We start from the raw sequence: 23461 nt of genomic DNA, 5'->3' as shown, positions 1-23461 counted from the left end.
TCTGTATTGCAGATGTTCATACCAAACAGCATAGATCAGACACCGCAGTGAAGCACAGTGTTGCTGAATACACAGCATCCACACTCATCAAACCCGGCCTCTTGACAGATAACACCATCTGACCTGTCAGGGTGTGACGGTGTTGTTTCCTTTAAAAAAGGCCAGCAGCAGTTCACAGAGGAAGTTGCTAACCACATTGTTTCCTGTCACTGAAGGCAACACGGCAGCTGTTTTACAGGCGTTTCATTACCAACCACGAAACATTGGATCACAAAACAGACCAGCTGTGGTGTGTGGTTTGTGTCACTGTGTGCGTGCCCCAGGCTTATTCCAATGTGTATCACTGCATTCAAAAATGTATGTTTTTGTGTTGTTGTTGTGGCCTCGTGACACATATCACCACATTTATTGACATATTTGTCTTCTTCTTACAACTTCCCTTTAAAAACTCACAACATCATGATAATGACGATACAAAGTAAACTCTTTGGTAGAGAAAAACAGAAAATCTTGAATCAGTACTAAAACAGGTTGAATCCACGGATGTATTAAGAGAACGGTTGAATCTGTCAAAAATAGTATCATTTCCTTTGTTATGACAAGAACAAGCCTCTGCTGCTCTCTGATTGGTCGTCCTGCGCTCTAGTGCCCACTTTCTCTCTTCCTATTGGTCAATATGAAGATCCATCATAGCGGAAGTCCCCCTTTGAAAATCAATGAAAAGTGAACGGGACCTTCACGGTGAATCCCGCGTCAAGCTAATGAACGGACGTAACGTTTTTCCCGAAAGTAAGGAATCTCAATCTTCAAAATAAGAGTGTGTGGGGGGGGGGAAATTACGAGCTCAACTGTATTTCTGCTTCAACATACATCCAATATGCATGGCATGTAACCACGTTCTGCAGTAGTGTGGTGGTAGTCAAATTAAATTTACATTTGGAAAGGGTTAAAAAGGCAATTTTGAGTCAATTGTATGGACACCTAGCCTATCTAGACTACATGCTGTTCATTTTGCTCTCCTTTCTTGTAAAAAACAGACGCGTTTATGTAACGTATTTATCATTTTGGCATTGACTTATTCCAAAAATGTACATTTTACTTATTATTTAATGAGTCTACACATTTCTTAATCTTTCTCTCCCTTGTACATTTTACTTTTGTTTCAAATAAACTTACATGTTCTAGTTTCATTTCTTTTTAAGATAATTTTGGGGCATTATGCCGTCATAGTGATAGTGGAGAGAGACAGTAGATGTGGGGAAGGAGACTAGGGAATCGAACCAGGGACTCGCTGCTCGGTGCTCATGGCATATATGCGCTTTTTCATCATTTCTTACATCGACTTTACATGTTACAGTATGTAGACCTTGCGAACAAGGGTTTTATTTTGAAAGCTGTGACCGGAAACTATTTTGTGGATTCTGTTTAACTTGACCGCAGTGCGGAGCAGGACCTCCGAAGAAATTAAACGGAGAGTGAACTGAGCTCTTGTATTATTTTTCTGGTCCGTTTTCTATCAGTTTTGGGGTTTGACAGTTGTTTTAGTAGCCGCGCATCTGTTCGCTTCGTCTGGACCACGTAAACTCCGCGCCGACAGACAAAAATGGATATAGAGAAGGAAGTAAAGAAGGTAAGCTTCCCCAACAGTGTACTCGGTATTTCGACTGACCGGGGAACGCCCTGAAAAGGTGTGCCGAACACGGGGCAGGTGGCGAGTAAAGTTACAGTATCACAGACAGACTTTCATGTTTATTTTTCGGCTTTCATTTCATACGTTTTCAGTGTCATGTTTTTTGCGTTTTCATTGATAAAACTGAAATTAAATTATCTAAATAATACGAGCTAACCTATCAGCATTAGTTGATAGCAACAAGCACGGTTGACTGGTTTACAAAACTAATCTTGTACCCTTCTTTTCTTTAGTAGCCTAAGGTTACTTGCTTTGAGAATATGTTCCCATCTGAAAAAAACTCAATGACAAAACTGCGTTTGAAAATGTGACTACATAGTGTTACCCTGCGTAACAACAAAACTCACAAGCTTTTTAAAATGTTAGCAATTATTTACCAAACACAAAATAACCAATTGCAAAGTTCGGCATGGATATTGTGCTCGAAAACCTTCTAGTTTATACAATATTTATGTTTTGGTATTAGTGCGCATTGCTCGACCGACCACAAAGTCATCCTGACAGTAACATGCAAACCAGGTGATTTATCGAAGAGTAGGAATTGCCGTTTGAATTATACAGTTGCCGAATTAACTCCCCTCAGTAGTTCTTACAAGATATGAAGTCATGTATTCCTCTTAATATAGCCAACATAAGCTTTTAAGCAAGATGATCTAAAATGAAGGGATTCTTTAATGGAATTTGGTCATGCAATTGAGTAGGAAAGGGTGTTTAGTCTGCAGTATGACTTCAAATGTTACTGTGGTTCTCTGAAAGTGGGTTTCACTTTTCACAAAGGGATTATATTTAGACTAGGATACAGAGCTTGTCTATTGAATGTTCCTTCATTTGAGATCAGAGAGTGGATTTTTAGATGTCCATCAGTGCAGGGCATATGTTGCATGCTTTGGATGTCTTGCATCTATTTGATTCCTTCTGCTTAAAAAAGTTAAGATAGCTGGCCGCAGTGCAAAGGGCAGCACAGATTGCTGCAGGGGTAAAACTGTTAGTGTGATGTGATGTGTGTAGCAGGGAAGCTGCAGCATGTTTCCAGCGTAATTCACATAAAGCAGTGATTCTTGTTTAAGTCCAGAGACAAACTGTCAATTAAAATTGGGTGAAGCACATAATGATGCCCATACTACACGTGTGGCATGGAACTATAATTTATAGTTTTCTACCCACAGTGTGTACTATTCCAGGACTCCCCAGCCATTGTGTCTTTCTGCAAGGATTCTTTTTTTTTAGGACTTTTGTTGGAGTTTGACTTTTTGACTGGAGCAGGATCACCCAACAGATTTTCGTTTTCGTTTGAAGGGAGAATGAATGCGTGTGCATGAGCAGTGATTGACACGCAGTTAGACACCCCCCCTGGCCCTGATTGGTGCATCTGAACAGGGAGCTGTGGATTTGGGTAGGTGGTGCCAGAGGAGCCAGATTTCTTTTTTAAAATGACCTGCTTCACGTAGTTCTACTGGAACATAGGGTCAGTTTGAGCAAATATGACAGAAAGTTAGTTTTATAAGTCTTACCTACTGCACCTTTAAGTCAGTGCTGAACGCTAACTGTATATTTGAAAATGTGACTACGTCTACGTTTCCAACTGAGCCGTCCCACTGTAACTGTAGTTTAAAAAAAAACGTCTTAAAAATACATTACAAAATAATTCCCAGTGGCTTAGGGTGGGCCACTAGGCTTGCGATACAAGGAGGGAAACTCTGATACAGTATATGCAGTAAGCTGCAACTGGAAAGTGGGTCTGAGCAGCTGGATGACCCAGACAGACCCAGTCTGACAGATCTGCTTATAATCCCTGGAGGGGGGAAGTCTTCAGCGGCTGCAGGGGTTTCTGGCTTCTGGAGCTGCAGGTCACTGGGAGCGCCTCAGTCAGCAGGAGTCTGCTGTAATTACTGTCGAAGTATAACTGCCCTTTTCAAGAAAATCAACCGGTGCGTTTAGGTAATGTTATACTGGATTAAGCTCCTGCCGTCTTCCACAACAGAAGGCTGAGGTAATAGGTTGTGATAATGAGCACACTGTGTACAGGCTGGGGAATTATCATCACCGCAATTCTGTTAAATTGAAGTCGTTCCTGGTGATCTTTCTCTGAGTCATGTTCTTGTCTAAACACCTAAACGGTTGTTGAAGTTGCCATGGGCAAGGATTTTACAGGAAAACTTCACAACAGGGAAAAAATGACCTAATCTTATGTTTGCTTAAATACATTTTAGATTTCTATGTTGGACTTTCCAACAGACTGCAGGACTTTCTCTGGCAAGCAATCACAAAAATGCCACGAAAAATAAATAAATATATCTATCAAAAAAGAGAACCGTCTCCAAAACGACAGCAAGAAGCTAGAACTAAAATACATTTTTGATATTATTAAATGGCTGAGTATATTCATCATCCCCAGATGAATCAAATTAAAGAAGTATTGGTCGAAGGAGGAGGTGTGTTGTAGTATGACATGATATAAAGTATTGTAAAATGAAACCAAACTCAGACATCTGCTACAGTGTGGATCAGGAAAGTGCTGCTTAGCCTAAATATAGAAAAAGCAGTTTGTGAATTGTGAGACTGGCTTGATTGAATTAAACTCCGCTTCCTCGAACCTGGCTGACATTTTTAATGCGCAAAGTTTGGTTCTGCTAAGGATTAAGCAATGAGACTGCAGGGATTTTGCTGCACTGCATTAGAAAGGAAATACTGTATACAAGACAATAGTTGACATTTAAGTTTAAAGCGTAACTCTCGCCAAAATGCAACCTAGGGTCTTTTTGTGAATGTACCCGAGTCAAACTTTCGTTTAAAAGCATAATCAGGACGGAAGCGTCACTTTTAAGATTTACCGTATTCTCGTTTTTCGGTCAAATGGCCTTTTGAATGGGAGTGCTAGGGACACTTTTATGCTAGCCTCAAAATTGCTATTTTTAAAACGCTAAGAAGGCTCGACACAACATGAGACTTTGCTCCAAGTATCACCAGGGGCTCTACACCTTAACGAAAACATTGAGACCATTTTTTGTGTACACAGAGTTTACTAAAAAAGGTTTTGAGCAACTAGCTGTAGCTGTTCTTCCGGTCGCCGTCTATCGAGCCAGTCAAAAATAGTCGAGGGAGGAGAGTAAAGATGGAAAGTTCCTAAAGCTTAGTTCCATATAAATGCACGGATAATTTGCTGTTTTGTCGTTAGTGAAACACAATATTGACCTTGTAGTTGAAAAAGGAGCCTCATATATGACATTTCCTCCTATGGAGTCCGTTCATTCGCATTCTGAGATCGCCTATTTTGGACTGGGAAAATGGCGGATAGCGTAAACAACAACTGCTAATGTGAGTTGCTCAAAACCTTTCTTTTTAGTAAACTCTGGGTACACAAGCAATGTTCTCAATGCTCAACTTCATGTGTAGAGCCCCTGGTCATACTTCAAGCAAAGTTTCATGTTGTGTCGAGCCTTCTTAGTGTTTTAAAAATAGCTATTTTGAGGCTAGCATAAAAGTGCCGCTAGCACTCCCATTCAAAGCTAAATCTTAAAAGTGACGCTTCCGTCCTAAATATGCTTTTAAACGAAAGTTTGACCCTAGGTTGGATTTTGGCGAGAGTTACGCTTTAAGATGTGTGTTTTGGCTTTTTATTGATGTTGCAGAAACAAGGTGTGGTGGTCTGAGAGCAGGTGGCCTGCTGAAATGAAAATGGCTCTCCAGCCAGTGACTACTGTCATTACAGCTGCCACTGGTCTGCAGCTCTGGCCTGCTGCAACAAAATGACTCATGAACATGACTCACCGGACCTGAACTGTATAATTTGTTTCTGATCAACCTTTTTTGCCGAGTGTTATCACTCTGCAGGCTTAGTCATAATACAAAGTCACTGATCAACATGCAGTATGTAAAACTGTTCCAAGGAAAGACACACCAGAGAATGTCTAATAAGGAGAGAACTTCCACTCTCTGGAAACTTCCGGCTTCTGAACTGGTTGCAGTTCCACTCTGGTTCCATATGAGGGCGCTCACAGGCGAGTGCAGAATGAATGGAGGTCTATGGAGCTATACCCCTCAAAATCCACTTTTCTCAGGATATAATGTTTTGTCTAGTAATTTGAATGTTGCATTCGAAAGGGGAGGCAAAGCACAAATACACACTGCTGGGTATTAGATTTTTTTAAAGTCTCTTTTTTTGGATGCCATCAAGCGGGATCTCTGGTCGTAATCAGTCCTTCACTGACCAATCAGCATTCATTAGCAGAATGCTAGCGTGTCATGGGCAACAATGACTCAACCTGTAAGAAATCAAAAGGACATAAGTACTCGTTCATTCAACTTTCAGACCTATAATCCATGTTGAACTTGCAAAAACTACAATCAAATCTGAGATTCCTCAACGACAATAAGGCGAAAGAGACACATTTAGGCATCTAGCTCCATAGAGTCCCATTCATGTTGCACTCGCCTGCGATCACCCCCAGTGGAACTCTGGTGGAACTGTAACCAAATTCGTTACAATGGGGCTTAATAGGGCTTTCCGTAGACGGGCTCTGGACACACACACACTAAGTGACGTCAGCCAAAAATAGCCAGTAGTCCTCACTATGCCCGAGACAAATATTTATGGTGCTTACCCACTGCTAGTACCAGCTCTGCTCGGCTCGACTCGGCCACGGTGCCCCGTCCTCCATTTTCCATTGCAGATTTAGTACTGCCTCATGCGTGAGTCAGAGCGTGGCTGGTCGTCATAGCGACGTCACAGGAAACTGCCGTGACCTAACGCAACACACACACAGAACGTCGAAGATGTGTTGTTTTTGATTCTCGGCATGTGGCTGTTTGCCAGAAGACACATTTAGTTTCAAAAGAAGCTGGAGGCAGCAAAAAAAACCCACCGCTGGCTAAACTATTTAAAAATGGGGGGGTTTGTTCAGGACACCCCCGTCTGTCGCTAGCAATGATGACGCAGTGATTAGTGACGATTCTCTCCGACCAATCAGTAGTCTGCAGGTTTTTTAACGTCACCTTTTGGTATCGCCTCAGCTCGCTTGGAACCTCGACGGAGGTGACACTAAAAGAAGTACCTGTTAGCTAGTACCAGGTACAAAAAAGGCGAGTCGAGGCAAGTCGAGCAGGTACCATGTAATGGAAAAACTCCATTAGACTTCTGCAAGTAGCAAACACGCTTCGCTCGGTTAGCTTTAACTCCCTACATTTACTTTCGTATTTGAGGTATTTAGCGTTTAAATGAACACCGTAGATTCTCCGAAAAGGCCAGATGACAAACTTAACAAGCAAGTCTGTAGTTCACAGCACTCTGAGAAGAATCAAGGTATCTAACTTCAGTTCTGTTTGGAACGGACGACTGGGATGTGATTGTTGCACCGAGAATCAAAAACTATTTAGCACTGAAAGATGGTATTGAATGTCTGCTCAAGTTTGTGATCTTGTTCTTCAGTGCATGATAGAGAGAATTGTTGAACAAGTGTAAGGGAAAGAGGAAAGGAAGGAAGGATAGCCTGCTCTTGATATTACAATTGATCAGCTGCTTTACTTCTGTTAACGTATAAACCAGACACATTTTTAGCAGCGTACTGTAAGGCAAGGCAAGCTAATTTATATATAGCACGTTCCATATACAGTATTAGTGCTTTACATAATGCATTGAAACATTATATGAAATACACAGCGTTTAAAACCTATATTAAAGAGATATAATACAATTTTAAAGAAATGATGCAGGTAAGAACTAAGAAATAAATAAATTACTCAGGATTAAAGTAGGTGATGGGTTCAGTCAAAGTCAGAGAACTTTCTCTGTAATGTCTCTGTATGACTAAAATAAACTGAGCTAAACATTTACCCCCTAAAATTATATTTATGCTTCTTGCAAAAGTAAATTACCATAACAAATCATGCTGGTAAACTCCTCAACGGCTCCCAGGGGAAGAAAGTCTCACTATTCCTGAAGGTGTAATGGAAGCTTACATATTGGCAACATGGCTCTGCTGTTAAAAACAGAAGTCACTGTCTGCATTCCTTAGTAGTGAGTGTCTTTTGTGTGAAAAAAACGTCTCCCTGACAAAAGGGGTGCCTGCTGGGATTCCACGAAGCTTTCAACAGCATTGAATAGTTGACCATATATGGTCATAAACGGCGGTAATGGCTCAAGTTTGGCATGAGCGTGGCTTGACACTAAAGCCAGGGAAAGGGATGCACATGTTGAGGAGAGAAGAGCAGCAGAGCAACCAGCCAGAAAACTGTGAAAAATATAACTGATTCCAGTTTTGGGTATTGAAGAGGAATGTCGCTGAAATATTTCTAAAGGCAAAATGAAAACAATTTTGCTTGGATCACAAATTATTTCCAATGTTGAGCATTAAAAATGTCTTCTCAATGAGTCTGGGAATATTGGGAATATCCAGTCTGATGTTGGTCTATAGTGTACAGCACCACAACAGCTTGTTATTTCAGTTCGTAATTCATCTAAAGGTAGTTACACCACAACCAGACGGCCGGCCGTCGGCAGAAAAGGCAGTCGGACTGATCAGTCGGGTCCCCGAGGTCCAAAAAGTGCCTCAGAACACACCGAAGAGACGCCGACTTGAGCATACGCTCTGCGCGTGCGCAAAACGTTATATGTCTCCATAGCAGCAGGCGGCGCTGCTCTGTATTGTATCCATTAACAGTCCGATTGTTTCCCAGAAAATGAAAACCGGCAGCTGATTGGACGAACGCGTCACATGGTTCTTTTTTCTCTGGAAATTCACAGCCAGACTGTCATGGTGGCTTGTTCAGAATACGATCTCATATTGTACTAAAATAGTTCACCGAAACGTGTTTCTGAAAACTTTTTAAGCGAAAAAATAGGCCATGCAGTTGCTGAATCTGTCTTCATTTCAGATCGACAAAGGTCAGTTTAAAAGATTTTCGTCAGATTTTGAGAGGAGTCCCGACTGCCCTGTCTCCAACTGAGCATGTCAGGTCGGCCAAAATGAAGGCCGACAGCTCCTCGGACGGACGAAGGCACGGAACACACCGAACAGACTCGAGTCACCGACCTCGCTAGACTGTCCGACGGCCGATAATCGGCTCTGTGTGTCAGCGCCCTAAGAGCAAATAACAGCCTCTTAAAGTGCCCATATTATGAAAAAATCACTTTTTCTGGGATTTGGGGTGTTATGTTGTGTCTCTGGTGCTTCCACACACATACAAACTTTGAAAAAAATCCATCCATGCTGTTTAGAGTGATACGGTTTCTGAATGTGTCCTGACTTCAGTCTCTGGGTGAGCTGTTCAAAATCGGCACGGCTTGTGACGTCACAAGCCGAAACGAGCAGGCTAACCGCAACCATTAGCTCGTAGCGTTAGCATGCTAACGCTAATGCTAACGCTAGCATGCTAACGCTAGCATGCTACCTCGTTCTCAATAGCAAAGCACTGCTACAACACACACAAGTTCACCATAATCTACAAAAGAACTACTTCCATGGGCGCCCTCATTTAGAAGTCTCCCAGCTAATCCTGCCTTGTAACTGACCGAAGGTGTAGAAACAGCCTTTCTTTTACTGTCTATGGAGCTAGCTAGCTGACATGATCTACATCTGAGCTACTGCTGTACAACTGTGCAATCAAAGATAGTACAGAAGAAGAAGAAGAAAAGAGGTCTCTGTAGCTAAAACAGAGACCAGCTGAAAAGAGGATCTGCAGCAGTGAGAGAGAGCACTGCAGTACAACTAAAATATGGTGTTTTTTGAAAATTAAACCATGTAAACCTATTCTGGTACAACCTTAAAATACAATTATGAACCTGAAAATGAGCATAATATGGCTGCTTTAAAATTTGGGATTTTATGTCCCAACTACTTGCCCTGCCCTAAAGGAAGCTCAGTATTTCCCTTTTTGAGTGGTGAAACGGTCAAAACAAAACTGTGATAGCACTTGTAATCTCCCTCATGTGCTTTGTTTACAGATGACCCTCGGGCACGAGTTTGGGGCTGGAGCGGCCTGTTTGAAATGCAAGGACAAGTGTGAAGGCTTTGAACTACATTTCTGGAGGTTTGTATTGTACAGCTTCTGTCAAGCGGCGTAGAACCGTCATAGAAACCAGTTTGACAGTGGCAAAATCCATTCTCGATCGCTTGGCTCCCTGTGTCTAGACCATAGGCTGTATATAAAGATGGACGGCGCATCTCCACTTCCACTCGCTGTACAGAAGTGATGCCAAAATATCCCGGATACGCACGCTGCCTTCTTGTAATTTCGGAGCCAGAGTCTGCGCATTAGTGGTCGAGCAGTGGCGCTGCCGTGTCAAAGTCCCGCCCATACACCCGCCTGCCCAATCGCAAGTCAATCACAGCTGTCAGTCATGACGTTTCACTTTGTTTTTTATAGCATCAAATAACTAATAAAAACAAAAATGTATCAGAAAAATGAACACTTGAACAAACATCAGTGTGAAAAGAACTACCTAAAGTAACAGAAACCATATTTGCTAAAAATGTATTTGATGTGTATTTTTTTAGGTCATCTGCTAACATGGAGGGGGCAGGATTTATGACCTACACTGCATCCAGCCACCAGGGGGCGATCAAGATGTTTAGGCTTTACTTATACAGTCTATCACCCCCTGGTCTAGACTAGAGACATTTAGGTTAATGAGCAGAAAGTAAATGAGCAGCATCTATGGTTTAAAGGGGCCTGTTGAGCAAAACACTGAGCCCTCAGGTGGCGCTGCATAGTGGACCACAGTAAAAACATGTTTTATTGGGCAGCTGCCATTTATGTTAGTATATAATTATGAAACAGGACATTAAAGAAAGGCATGCTTCAGCCCATTCTTCCTGGAGTAATACAAGAGCAAATAAAATGTCCATTCATTGGCCAGACTGGTCAATAATACCACTCTCCTCTTTGCTTAATTAACAATACTCCGATAGCAGCAGGAGTTATGGCACTATAGGAACATGCTGTTCCTGAGTACAGCCGCTTTTCACGTTTGTCTTTGAACAGAATCCCACGTCCCATCAGCTTATTGTTAACCAAACGACGGAGAGAGTGGAAATATCAGGCCAGTGTGAGTCCGCACAAGATGACTTTATGTGTGTGTGTGTGTGTGTGTGTGTGTGTGTGTGTGTAGCTAAGAACTGCCCTCCAAGCCCCACCTCCACAAAGATGCTCACACAACTTTCAGTGGAGACACCATAGATAAAAAAAAACAACAAAAAACAATGTTTTATATATATGGTAGACACAGGACCGTGTACAGACAGTCTGACTACCCAGGGTTCTCTGTCACAACATATGCATTTATTTAGGCCAGTGGTTAATTAAATACGGTTCTGTCTGGACAATCAGCCACACTTGGCTAATTTTCCTGAAGACAGCAACAGGTGCCCTGATGCCCATCGCAGCACCAGCACAAAGGCCCTCCATGGGTCTGTGTGTTGTTGTGCGGTTTTAATTCAGCCAGGAATGTTGTACTGTTACAGTCAGACAGTGGCCTACAACATGCCTAGTTTAAGGCTTTCCTCAACTCCAAAACAAAACAAAAAAATGAAAACAATGCTACGAATTCATATTTATGATATATTTAATTACCATTAAAGGTCCCCACTGCAGTTTTGGCTTTGTTCAGGCTCTCGTTGAGGAACCGTTATCAAAGTCGCGGTATCAAAAGTTTTGAACGATACCTGGCTCTAGAGGACGCACATGCATGCACACGCGTGACATATTCCACAGTCCTACCAGTGGTATCCCGCTACTTCACAGATCATCAGGTGATGGTAACATGCCAAGATATGCTGCCGTGCGCCAAAAAAGGAACGGAAGGAGAAGAATGCAAGATTGTAAACATGGATGCAAATAATTCTGGATTTAAAATACTCAGCTTTGCATATGTTTCATGAGGAAAGAAATGCCTTCAACACTTTTGTTGGACCTCAAGGATGCACTCAAGTTTGTGTGACTAATACTGATATATAATTATAAATATTTATAATAATAGTGAATTACAAGTTACGTATTTAACTTAATGTATGTGTATACATAACGTTTCTTCTTATTAGGTCATGCTTTTGTTTATAAAAGGGTTTCTGACTATCAGTATTGTCAGTATTGCTGTTGATCTCATCCATACAAATCAAACATGGTATAAAAAGCTTGACACTGCTGAGAGAAATCTGTGGGCCTGCACATGCTGAAGCGTGTCTAGTAGTCACAAATAATGTCATAGTTACTCTGCAAATATGAAGCAAGCTGTGTTGAGGCATGTGAGAAGTGCAGCTATTTCAATATGAATTTAACACTGTAGCAAAGTTGAAGCAGATTGTGATTTTTGTAGTAAGAAAAATTCCAAAAGAAGTTTGTTTAAAAAACAAAACGCAATGAAGCGAGCATATGAGATTAGAGGCTTATTCAGGACATTTCCAAAGCAACATAATATGTATGCAATTAGAAAAATGGAGACGTTGTTCCACACAGAATCAAGCATCAGTACATTATATAAATTCACACAGAAAAGCATGAGACAATGTGCATCTACTACACACTGCATGAAACAGTTGTTCCATCTCACACTAAAACACTTTGAACATATTTGTGAATCTTTTAAAAAATGTTTTCCTCTTCTTCTCCTCTGCAGAAAAATCTGCAGAAACTGCAAATGTGGCCTCACAGAGCACAACGTGCAGATGAACTCGGAGGAGAACAAGAAGGTAGGCAAGCTGTTCGAGGACACCAAGTACACCGGGCTCATCGCCAAGCTGAAGACGGACGGCATCCCCAGCTACCAGGGCAACATGGTGACCATCACTCTGCCCAGTTCTGGCACTGCTTACATCGTACCGCCGAGTGCCTCTTCCACTGTGGTGCCCCCCTCTGCCACGGCTGGTTCTGTGCAGCCTGCCGGAGCCACTGCAGGTTCAGCAACCAGCAGCGCTCAGCCCCAGCCGCAGCCTCAGTCTCAGCCTCAGCCTCAGCCTGTACCAGCCAGCGTCACACCTGTCAAGGCTAACAAAGTGCCTGTTACTGTCAGTGCCTCATCAGCCATTTTGGTACCAGTCCCCAAAGATGTGCCAATGACGTCTGTCACCTATGAGTGGGCACCACCAGTAGCCAATAAGTATCTGGTAAGAGTTCAAACTAGTGCTAAAATGGCTCTAACTGGCGCCTGGGTAGCTCACGTGGGGGAGCAAGCGCCCATATACAGTGGCTCAATCCTCGACGCAGCGGCCACGGGTTCGGTTCCTACCTGCGGCCCTTTGCTGCATGTCATTCCCCCCCCTCTCTCCTCTTTCATGTCTAAGCTGTCCTGTCACAAATAAAGACCTTAAAGGACAAGAAAATTATCTTTAAAAAAAAGAAAATGGCTCCAACAAAGTAAGCTTATGCTAAAGTTGATATTTTGATAATCGATTAACCATTTAATACCTGCATAGTTTAATCAAAAGGACAGTGGTGGAAGAAGTATTCAGATCCTTTTACTTAAGTAAAAGTACAAATACCACACTGTAAAAAGTATGTCAGTATCATCAGGAAAATCAAAGTGTTTAATCGGCTAATCGTTTCATGTTATGGAGTACAATTGAAAGTGGCATAAAAAGAAAAGACTCAAGTAAAGTCCAAGTAGCTCATTTGTGCTGAAGTACAGTACTTGAGTAAATGTACTTAGTTACATTTCACCACTGCAAAAGGAGAGTAAGTAGGAATCACTTTATTTACAGTAATGTATATTTAGTGACAACTACTTTTGGTGTTTAGACAAATACACCAGCTATTGGTTGAAGCTACAGCCAAGCTTCATGGGGGATGCAGTTTTAATCATCCAATAAAATAACTTTTGCTTTTGCCATTATTCACTGGTAGCCTGTGTCTGCCTTTGTCCTAGACAGCGTAAGACGGTCCTCTGCTGTAACCTTTCAGGCAATACCATGTGGGTGCATGTTCCATTTAAAGGCTTTGTTATCAATTATTCATTGCCACTTGTTTAGTTTTGTAGACCAGACACACTGTGGTCGCAGGAAAGCTCTGGCATTTTGCCAAAGCCTAATGAAAACCAGCCTGTTGGTGTCTTTAAGTTATCCTGAAACAGAGAGAGTCACTTGTCATGATACTTGTATTAAAGTTTCATAAAGTAATGTATAATAGAGCAACTATTAACTGAATCTTTGTTGACAAGAGGTCCCAATAACATCCAGTTTAGTTAAGTTTGTTCAGCAGGCATTTTTGAAATAACAATGAATGATGATTAACAAGGATTTCTTTTAAGTCCACAGCATTTCCCTCATGTCCCTACTACCAGAACTTTAAAACTCTGATAGTAAGTCCTGTATCTGTTTAGTCTAGTACTGCTGCAGGATCCTTGTTTTGCTTGTCTTTCTCACCACAAGCCTCTGTTTCAAAAGTTTTTTTCAAGAATTTCTCCTTACTCTGTTTCTGATTGGTCCTTAACTGCTCGCTGTACACTCTTCTCGTCTCTGTCCTTCATACAATCTGTCTTTATCCCTGAGCTAAACGGTTTCTTCTCATTTTCCCTGTGACTTCCAGGCGGCGCGTTACATCGAGCTGCTCCCGCCAGAGAAACGTCCGGTGGCCGGGTCAGAGGGAGCCGCTTACCGTAGGCAGCAGATGGCCCGCCAGCTGCCCGAGCACGACCAGGACCCGTCCAAGTGCCACGAGCTGAGCCCCGCCGAGGTCAAGCTAATGCAGCAGTTCGTCCGCAAGTACAAAGATGAGGCCCTGGGGGTCGGAGATGTTGTGCTGCCTGAAGAAATGGCTCTGGTTCAGGCAGGAGGGCAGGGAGGAACTGGTGTTGGGGCTGGAGGTGGACATGGTTCTAGGGGGGCAGGGTTTGGACCGGGAGTTGGAGCTGCTGGGGTTGGAGCTGGTGCTGGTTCTGGGCCAGGGGCTGCAGGCCCAGGTGTTGGGCCTATGGCTGGTGCTGGTGCTGGTGCTGGCTTTGGACCTGGAGCAGGAGGTGGAGGAGCTGGAGCTGGTGTTGCTGGACCACTTTCAGGGCCTGGGACTGGACTGGCTGGCTTTGGGCCAGCTGGAGGAGCCATGGGTACTGCTGCCACCGCTGGAGCTATGGGCCTCCCTGGAGCTCAGCAAGCTGGACTACCACAACAGGCCTTTGTAAGCACTCACCTTCCAGTACATCTACACTGTGTTGGCATACAGGCCAGATTCATTGGTTGAAATTATTATCACAGTTTGGGCTTGGCGATAGGGAGAATATCGGATATCATGATATTCTAGGGTTGACAATTGGTGCTTTAACAAAATATCTTCACACTTAGATTTTAGATAAATAATCATCAGTAATGTGGACATAATGTCTAAGTGGGGTAAAGGCAAATAATAGAACAGCTAGAACAGTCTAGTAAGTTCAGAAAAGTACATCACTTTACTGTAATGCAGCCTTTAAAACCAGTAAAAGACAACACTTATGTCATATTACGATTTCCAAAATCTAAGAGGATATCTATTCTCATATCATGATATCGATATAATATCGATCTATTGCCCAGCCCTAATCACGGTATTAACGAGGATAATTCCTGATAGATGGATATATATATATATATATATATATATATATATATATATATATATATATATATATATATATATATATATATATATATATATATATACAGTTATTTGTGTATCATCTTAATATGATTCCACTGAAAGTCGATAAGCAGTGATACTATACTGTACTATACTATACTATATTGGCTTAATGGCATATTGTCTGTGTGCCTATTCCACTGCAGTTTCAATGAACCAATAGCTAGTTAAGTGCAGTTAATAAACCGAAGGGTCTTTTGCAAATGGTTTTAGAAATGTTATGACCAAAGAAAGGGAAAAATAATGTATTCCTCCTGTACCAACACCTCATTCCAGTATATTATACAGTATATTTACCAGTACAAATACATTGCAAGAACAGAATTGTATGTTATAGCTACAATTTAGTAAGAAGCGGGCCAGAATAGTTAAGGCAGACCCTCCCTCAATGAGAAGACTTGACAGCAGAAGTGTCCTTGTACACCGAAAGTGAATCCCTCCTACCCCCAGAGGCACTGTACTGTAGTGGACTCAAAAAATAAAATGAATGATAATAAATGAATGCAATAGTGCCCCAAATGTTATGCTGTTGGCAACATTTTACATTAACTGGAGTGCAAACAATGCTTTTTTGTTACTACTCAGCCAACAAAAGAGGGATTTTCCCCCTTCCCCCCCCCAGATTGTTTCACATTTTCTGACTTTAAAAGTAAAAAAACAAAAAGGGAAGTATGTAGCAGAACAATACTTTTCAGCTTTCTAGTGACCCATTGGGTAGGTCCATCACAGGTGTTTTTTTTTTTTTTTTAAAGTTGTGATCAATTCTCAACTTTTATTACACCAGTTAATCATGTAAGCACTAGGTCAAATTCATATGTACAACCTGATGACTAAATTGCAGTAATTAAGTAGATTTGCCCCGATGTTTCCACAGTGCATTACTGTCAGTAATAATTCCAGGACAGAACACTAGATGGAGCCATGAGACCAACTCTGACTCAGCCTTCTCCATTCAGGATGATGGATATTAATTCATCACTGTGTGCAGTTGGGCTGTCCTCGACTTCGGAAATTCTTAGTCGACTAACACTCGTATGATTTTGTCGACTAATCAGTTAGTTGATTTAATCAACAGATCTGTAAAACTGAGTTTCTCCACAGAGAATCGTGCAAAAGCACCACTTTAAATCTTGTGTTTACCAGAGATGTGCTCATAACTCTTTTGGAAATGAGTAATTCAACATGAAAAAGCATTCAAAAATGACTAATCGACTAAAGAAATCTTAGTCGACTAAGACCAAAATGACCGATATTGGACTAAGATGGGGCAGTCCTAATGTGAAGCCAGTTAAAAATCTGTGGTTAATGTTAATGTTGAGTCTTGATTTAATGATTTAAAATGTTTCTCCGTTGCTGTCTTCTTTCTCTTCTGTTACAAATTCTTTTTCATGTTCCCATGTTGTTCTTATATCCTCGTTCTCACTCTCTGAACTTTATCCTCCCTCTTAATTCCTCACACAGTACACTTGACTGCACAGTGTCAAGAACACACTCTTCTCTCCTGGCTGGGAGTGTCTTAACAACTTTGTATTTACTTATCTCTACTTTCACCTTAACGCCACAAGCAGTCATCTCATCTTGATTGATTCTACCAGTGTCAGGTCACCGTGTGCTTCTGTGTTGTAAAGGAGAATACCACACAATTTCAGCAGTACAATGTGTCATTCTACCATTCAGGGAGTACAGTGGTCCGTTATAAAATAGTCTTTTTTTCAGATCAAAGGAGGCCTTTTTAACTTTGAAATGGACTCAAAGAGAAGGATATTGGCCTTTGTGTAAACCTACTGGAAGTACATAATAATTCTTTGTTAGTATTCAAGGGGATGAAAGAAATCTTTTGGGGACAGGATGCAACTGACTGTTCTAACACAGTATTGTTTTACATATACAAATATCCATATAATAGTTCGGACTCCATCTAATACATGCAACAATTAGAATGTAGCCAAATAACAGAACACACTTGTGCTGAAACAAAGAAAAATTCCAAACTGGTTCACTGGTTCCAAAACAAAACAAGCACCTGAAGACATATCAGGGTTTCCCCCAGTGTATTGCAAGCCTGGTGGCCCACCGGGCCTAATTTGACCCCACCTAAGCCACTGGGGAATTTGTTTTGAATTGAAATTCTCAATTTCGCGATTTCCGTCCATGATTCTGTTGTCACAGGAACTATTTGGCTCTACATTAATGCTGCCATCAGTCTGTGACACTTGCCACCGGGCCTAACAACTTTTCTGGTGGAAACCCTGCATTAACTTGTACTTTTAGGAACTTATGATATACTAACCATCTCTTCTTTTCTTCTCTCCTTCCAAGTCATGCAATCACTGCCAGCAGCCGATGCGTGTGGGCGAGCCAGCTGTCTATGCTGAGCGGGCCGGCTACGACAAAATGTGGCACCCAGCATGCTTTGTGTGTTGTACCTGCAACGAGCTACTGGTGGACATGATCTACTTCTGGAAGAAAGGGAAGCTGTACTGTGGACGGCATTATGGAGACAGCGAGAAGCCGCGCTGCGGAGGCTGCGATGAGGTGAGAGAGGATATGATCATTTCAATTATTTCAATTTTTTTTAGTTTTGTTCACACTTGTGTGATTCTGGTTGCATCAGTTTTGGTAGCACTATCCAATCTACATCTTGATGTGTGTGTCTGTCCACAGCTGATCTTCAGTAATGAGTACACTCAGGCTGAGGGCCAGAACTGGCATCTGAAGCACTTCTGCTGTTTTGACTGTGACTGCATCCTCGCCGGAGAGACCTATGTCATGGAGAATGACAAGCCTGTCTGCCAGCCTTGCTACATGAAGAGCTACGCTGTGGTAAGACACACTTTCTCTCTCAGGGTTTCTGTTAGAGATGTTCCGATACCGATACCAGTATCGGTATCGGCTCCGATACTGCCTAAAACGCTGGTATCGGTATCGGGAAGTACTGGAGTTTATGCACCGATCCGATACCACGTAATAAAGCCCTAAAGAAAATCTATGTTAAAGTAGTTTATTTATGTTCTTTTTCCATTATAACTGACTGTCAAACTGGATAATAAAACAAAGTTCTGTGGCGTTCATCTTTCACAAAGAGTTTAACCTGAGTCAGACCAACAACAAAGATAGAAATCATATCCCATCCATACAGGGATAGTAGTATACAGCTGTTAAAACATAATAAAATATATGACACACTGGTATCGGATCGGTACTCTGCATCGGCCGATACGCAAGTTCAGGTATCAGAATCGGTATCGGGTAGCAAAAAAAAGGCTACAGTAATGCAGAACATTATACTGTTGTCTGGTGAAGAATCATCATTATTTGAAACAATGCAGAACATAAAATATTTTCTGTATAAAGAAGGGTGTCGTTGGTCATTGGGTCTGATGTAAAAGGGTCCTGATCACGTTGGACAACAGACCTCTGTGTAAAAGTGATACCGGAGATATCATAATCTCCTGCAAAGCTACCGTTGTGATGTAACTTTATTAGGGGTGCACGATTCAGAAAATGTCACGATTCGATTGATCGATTTTTAGGCTCAAGATTAGATTCAAAATCGATTTTCGATTCAAAAACGATTCTCGATTTAAAAAAAAAAAAAAAAAAAAAAAAAAAAGACGATTCACAGTATGTAAATGTAGTTACTTTTCCCATGTGATTGCAGTAGACAATATTTTTTTAATAAAAAAATATGAATCGATTTTTGGAATTCTATAAATTGATTTTAGATCTTGAACTTGATGGTAGAGCTTGAATCGCCATTCGAATGTGATCGATTTTTTTTTTTTTTGTACACCCCTAAACCTTATACTTTCCTTCACTTCTGTGTCGTTAAGAACGTTAAGAACTTCCTTTGAGGATTTAAAGGTGGGTATTCTACTGGGTTACAAAGCAATTTTTGGCAAATAAATACTTCAGATTTAGCATTTGATTTCTCTTTTTTAAATGTATTGACTAGTGGTGGGCAGAACTTAGCAAATAGCTACACTATGTCTTTTTAAAAGTGCTTAAAATGTCAGTGACATTAAATTTTAAACCTTGCCCCAAAAGTAATTCACCACGAGAACACATTGGCTTGAATGTAAAATAGCACTGAAAAAACTTACAGTAACACTTTTCCCTGTGAACAGTTCTGACCAACATTTGTTCTTGTTTGTTTGTTGTTGACTTCTGAGCACATTGTGGCATTTTTTTGTGTATGTTTATGTGCGTGTCATTTCCATACTTACAGTGCAGCTACAGTGGAGTTTCAGCGGTGTAGAAAAGACAAAATGACTCAAACTAAATGGAAAGTTTGAATATCAACATGAGAATTAATCAAACAATCAATCAATCAAACTTTATTCATAGAGCACTTTAATACAACCAAAGATGACCAAAGTGCTGTACAGAAGAATAAATAAGACATAAAGTACATAACTAAAAATACAAACAGAATACAAATAAAACAAGTGAAGAGACATAAAACAAGAGAAGACAGTCTGGTGTCAAAGGCCAAGAAGAGGTGGGTTTTAAGACGAGATTTAAAAACAGACCGTGAAGACGCCTGTCTAATGGGCAGAGGAAGATCGTTCCACAGTTGAGCTGCCACAGCAAAGGCACCATCCCCTTTAAGCTCACGCTTAGTTTTGGGGACACTCAGGAGCAGTTGATCAGCTGACCTGAGAGAACGCGTCGGTGTATACGGGTGTAGCAGTTCAGAGATGTAGAGTGGGGCAAGGCCATTGAGGGATTTAAAAGCAAATAAAAGAACTTTTAAAGTGGATCCTAAAATGTACGGGCAGCCAGTGGCGTGAGGCTAAAATCGGGGAAACGTGATCGGGTTTTCGTGTTTCAGTTAAAAGACGCGCAGCAGCGTTTTGCACCATCTGGAGACGGGCGACAGAGGACCCACTGACCCCCACATACAGTGCATTACAGTAATCCAGCATAGTGGTGACAAAGGCGTGCATTACTGTCTCAGAAAGATGCCTTGGAAGAATTGGCTTTATTGGAGAAAAGTATAAAATATCTAGGTGAAAAGCAGTGTGAAAAGCTTGACAATAAATATATCCTCTGTCATCCCCAGAAATGCTCCTCCTGCCAGAAGGCGGTAGAGCCCGAGGCCCAGAGGGTTTCCTACGGCGAGTACCACTGGCACGCCGAGCCGCAGTGCTTCAAGTGCTCCGGCTGCTCCAAGTGCCTGGTCGGCCAGCGATTCATGGCAGTGCAGCGCTTCCTCTTCTGCTCTGTGGAGTGCAAGAAGAAAACCATGGCTTAGAGGGCCAAAACAACGCCATCCATCTTCTCCTCAACCACTTGTGAAACCAGGATGGGTTCGGCTAAGACTAGAACCCGAGCAGGGAAAACAAACACTGCGCATGGGAAGGGATGGATTGTGGTTGTGTTAACATAGAATAGAGTGCCTGATACCTCTGATATAGAGAAGTGCCATAATAGTGAGTCCATTTGCCTTTGGGTGCTCTTTTCTTTTTGTCCACAGTATTGATAAATCCATCTCAATTAGACACCTAAACTCCTACCTTCCAGTTTATCTGCCTTTTAAAATCAGTCGTCTTATTTCAACAAGTCAAATTTTTTACTGCTTTTCTTGCACTGTTTTCTAACTGAAGAGATTCATTTTGTTTTGGTCAGAGTTTTTGCGATCTAGTTTTTTTTTAATGTTAAACCTGTGTCTTTAATGGTATCAGTGCTATGCTACTCCTATAGAACCTACTGTTGATTTAATATGCCAACATTTACTGCTTCCTTCATACAAAAACTACTGATACTCACTCTCCTCTGTCTTTGCTATGACAAGCAATATTGGCCCGGTTTGGGGTTGCTTTGCTTCCAGTTCACTGTATTCCAGATCTGGAAGTACATTGCCCCATATCTGATAACAGAATATTTGGCTAATGTAGTTGTTTTATTGCACATAATCCAATAAGGTGAATAGTAGTGTTTTCATAGTAGTTTAGGGGAACAAAACAATGTGAACATCTTCCAGTGTACACCACCAGTTACCAGTTTATGAGGTACCCAGTACAAACTATTGCTTTCCCAACAACAGGCCTGTAATTAAGTGGTGGTATATAGACAGGTGTATGACTGGTCTACCGTCCACCTTGTGTATGTTAATGGGGATGAACAAAGTGCAAAAATATATGGATTTTTGCAAGTATATTGGATTGCATTGCCTTCTACTAATGAACTGGTAAGCCTGTGTAATGCAGTTCAATCCAGTCCAATAATACTGCAAACTACATACTCAGAAAATGCTGTAGAATTGACATGACCTTCAGAAATATCCAGCTTCTGTATTATTCAATTTCACAGGTGTTTGGATCTCCATTAGCTTCCATAAAGTGATCTCTAGCCCTGGGTCCACATATTAATGTAATTTAAATAAATGAGTAGTGATTACAAGCTAAATAAAACATGTATAATTCTGTATAAATAAAAGGAAAAACGCAAAACAATCATGAAGTGCAGAAAATACATTTTCTTTTTCATCCAATTCTACCTAGATCATCCACAGGGCTCCTGGTGAATATAAACACTGTCAAGTTGTTGTATAGGAATGGCATGGTCCCCAAGGACTTAGTTGTGTCCTATTTTTGGTCTTTTTTTTGTGCCATGTGTTTTCCCTTTCATGCAATAAAGTGCACTTTAAATGACCTTTTTTTCTCCAATTATTTCAACTAATATCTGCTTATACTCTTGGAGCTACAGCTAATTCCCTGTTGTATAATGCAGTTGAGTTTTTAACTTAACAGCTAATTAAAGCCCCTACACAGCTGTGGTCCACCCACACAGGTGTTTTCACTTACGCTTGATTAGACCTCTTCTCAGGCCTGTGTGTGTGTGTGTGTGTGTGTGTGTGTGTGTGTGTACAGACCAGACCGCTTGATTGACATCTCTCTCACTTTTCTGTTAAGTTTGTCGCAGCAGAACATAGCTGCTGATCTAGTGGACACTGCCAGGGCCCTCAGGCTTGATGTAGCAGCCAGTGAAGGTTAGCAGCTGAAGTGATGTGGCAGCATGGGGGATTACATGCTCTACAACAACCAGTCATGCAGAAAATCATGGAAAAGGTTGTTTTGCATTGCCAGACCTATCTCCACTCCTACACCACATTCCAGGATAGGAGGAAAAAAAAAATGCTCTGGGTCGCTTGCATTTCTTGAAACCAATCACAATCTTCTTGGGCGGTGCTAAGCTCTGGACGCAGCTCTGCTAAATTGTCTCCGGAAGGAACTTGTTTTGGTGGAACATTGGCACCCCCGCAAAAGAAAACTCCACATACAATATTAAAGCTATAGTGCGTAGTTTCTGCCGCCCCCATGAGGAATTCTAAATAATGACAACAAAACTGTTGGCGCGTCCACATGATATAAGCCTTCTGTGTATGCCCGTGTGTGTTTTGTCCATTGCAAAACCCCACCATTGGTCCCATAACGTTCCAGTTAGACAGTAAATGCTGTAAACGTATTCTTTGTAAATCATTCCCCGAAAAAAACCAAGCAGGCCTGCCTTGTTGCACGAACCAAATTATCTCCAAAACTTGGCATTTTCAGCGTGTAGCTCGTTGGCTCAAAGTTTGTTGTTAAATGTCCTAGTGAACCATTACAATGATTCAGTATAGTACTGAAATTGAATACAGCCATCGTTAATGTTAGTAATTACACATGTGCTACGACATGTCTTCCATGAAAAGGCTCTCTCTGTGCAATTAGTCTGGTGACCTCATGTAATTCCCAACATGGCTTCAACCTGAGCAGATATGTAATCAGTACAACTGAAAACGTGTGTGGATGTGCAGGGCCTTTAAATACTGCTAATTGAGAAATAAGCGGTATCACAGTTCCATTATACATACACATGAACTGCATTTTAATTAGCATATATACAGACTATGGCCAATGTACATTACTGTTTTGTACAGGAACAGGACATGATGCAAGACACAATTATCTTAGTCTATTGTGTTATATATTACTATTTTTATGGATTTTATTGTTGTTTTTATTGAGCCAGAACAGGTACACAATGAATTTCACTGCACATTGATTGTGTATGTGACAAATACATTTGAAGTTAAATTAATAAAGAGGAAGCAAAATGTTTTTGCCACATCCTTTTTTTTGGAGTTTTGGAGCTGTTCGTTACTACCCGCAACTAGGTTTGATTTTG

At 41.3% G+C, this 23461-nt stretch overlaps 1 protein-coding gene across 1 annotated transcript; it reads left to right on the top strand.

Moving 5' to 3' along the window:
• Positions 1–1406: 1406 nt before the first annotated feature.
• Positions 1407–21946, top strand: tes (testis derived transcript (3 LIM domains)). Its single transcript, XM_031279709.2, has 7 exons — positions 1407–1630; positions 9630–9715; positions 12300–12786; positions 14204–14791; positions 17609–17824; positions 17954–18112; positions 20355–21946. The coding sequence occupies exons 1-7, from the start codon at positions 1604–1606 to the stop codon at positions 20544–20546; spliced, it is 1755 nt and encodes a 584-aa protein (XP_031135569.1). The 5' UTR covers positions 1407–1603; the 3' UTR covers positions 20547–21946.
• The last annotated feature ends 1515 nt before the right edge of the window (positions 21947–23461 follow it).

The sequence above is a fragment of the Sander lucioperca genome, chromosome 7 (genome assembly GCF_008315115.2).
Source record: "Sander lucioperca isolate FBNREF2018 chromosome 7, SLUC_FBN_1.2, whole genome shotgun sequence".
Lineage (NCBI taxonomy): Eukaryota > Metazoa > Chordata > Actinopteri > Perciformes > Percidae > Sander > Sander lucioperca.
Note: the sequence above shows the minus strand (reverse complement) of the source record. Positions and strands in the feature narration are given on the sequence as shown.

What these genes read in the sequence shown, in the direction of transcription:
- tes (XM_031279709.2), top strand. Translation starts at nt 1,604, where the DNA reads ATGGATATAGAGAAGGAAGTAAAGAAG. An exon ending in CAGTAGCCAATAAGTATCTG is followed by an intron (nt 12,787 to 14,203) that starts GTAAGAGTTCAA and finishes TGTGACTTCCAG; the next exon opens with GCGGCGCGTTACATCGAGCT. An exon ending in ACATGAAGAGCTACGCTGTG is followed by an intron (nt 18,113 to 20,354) that starts GTAAGACACACT and finishes TGTCATCCCCAG; the next exon opens with AAATGCTCCTCCTGCCAGAA.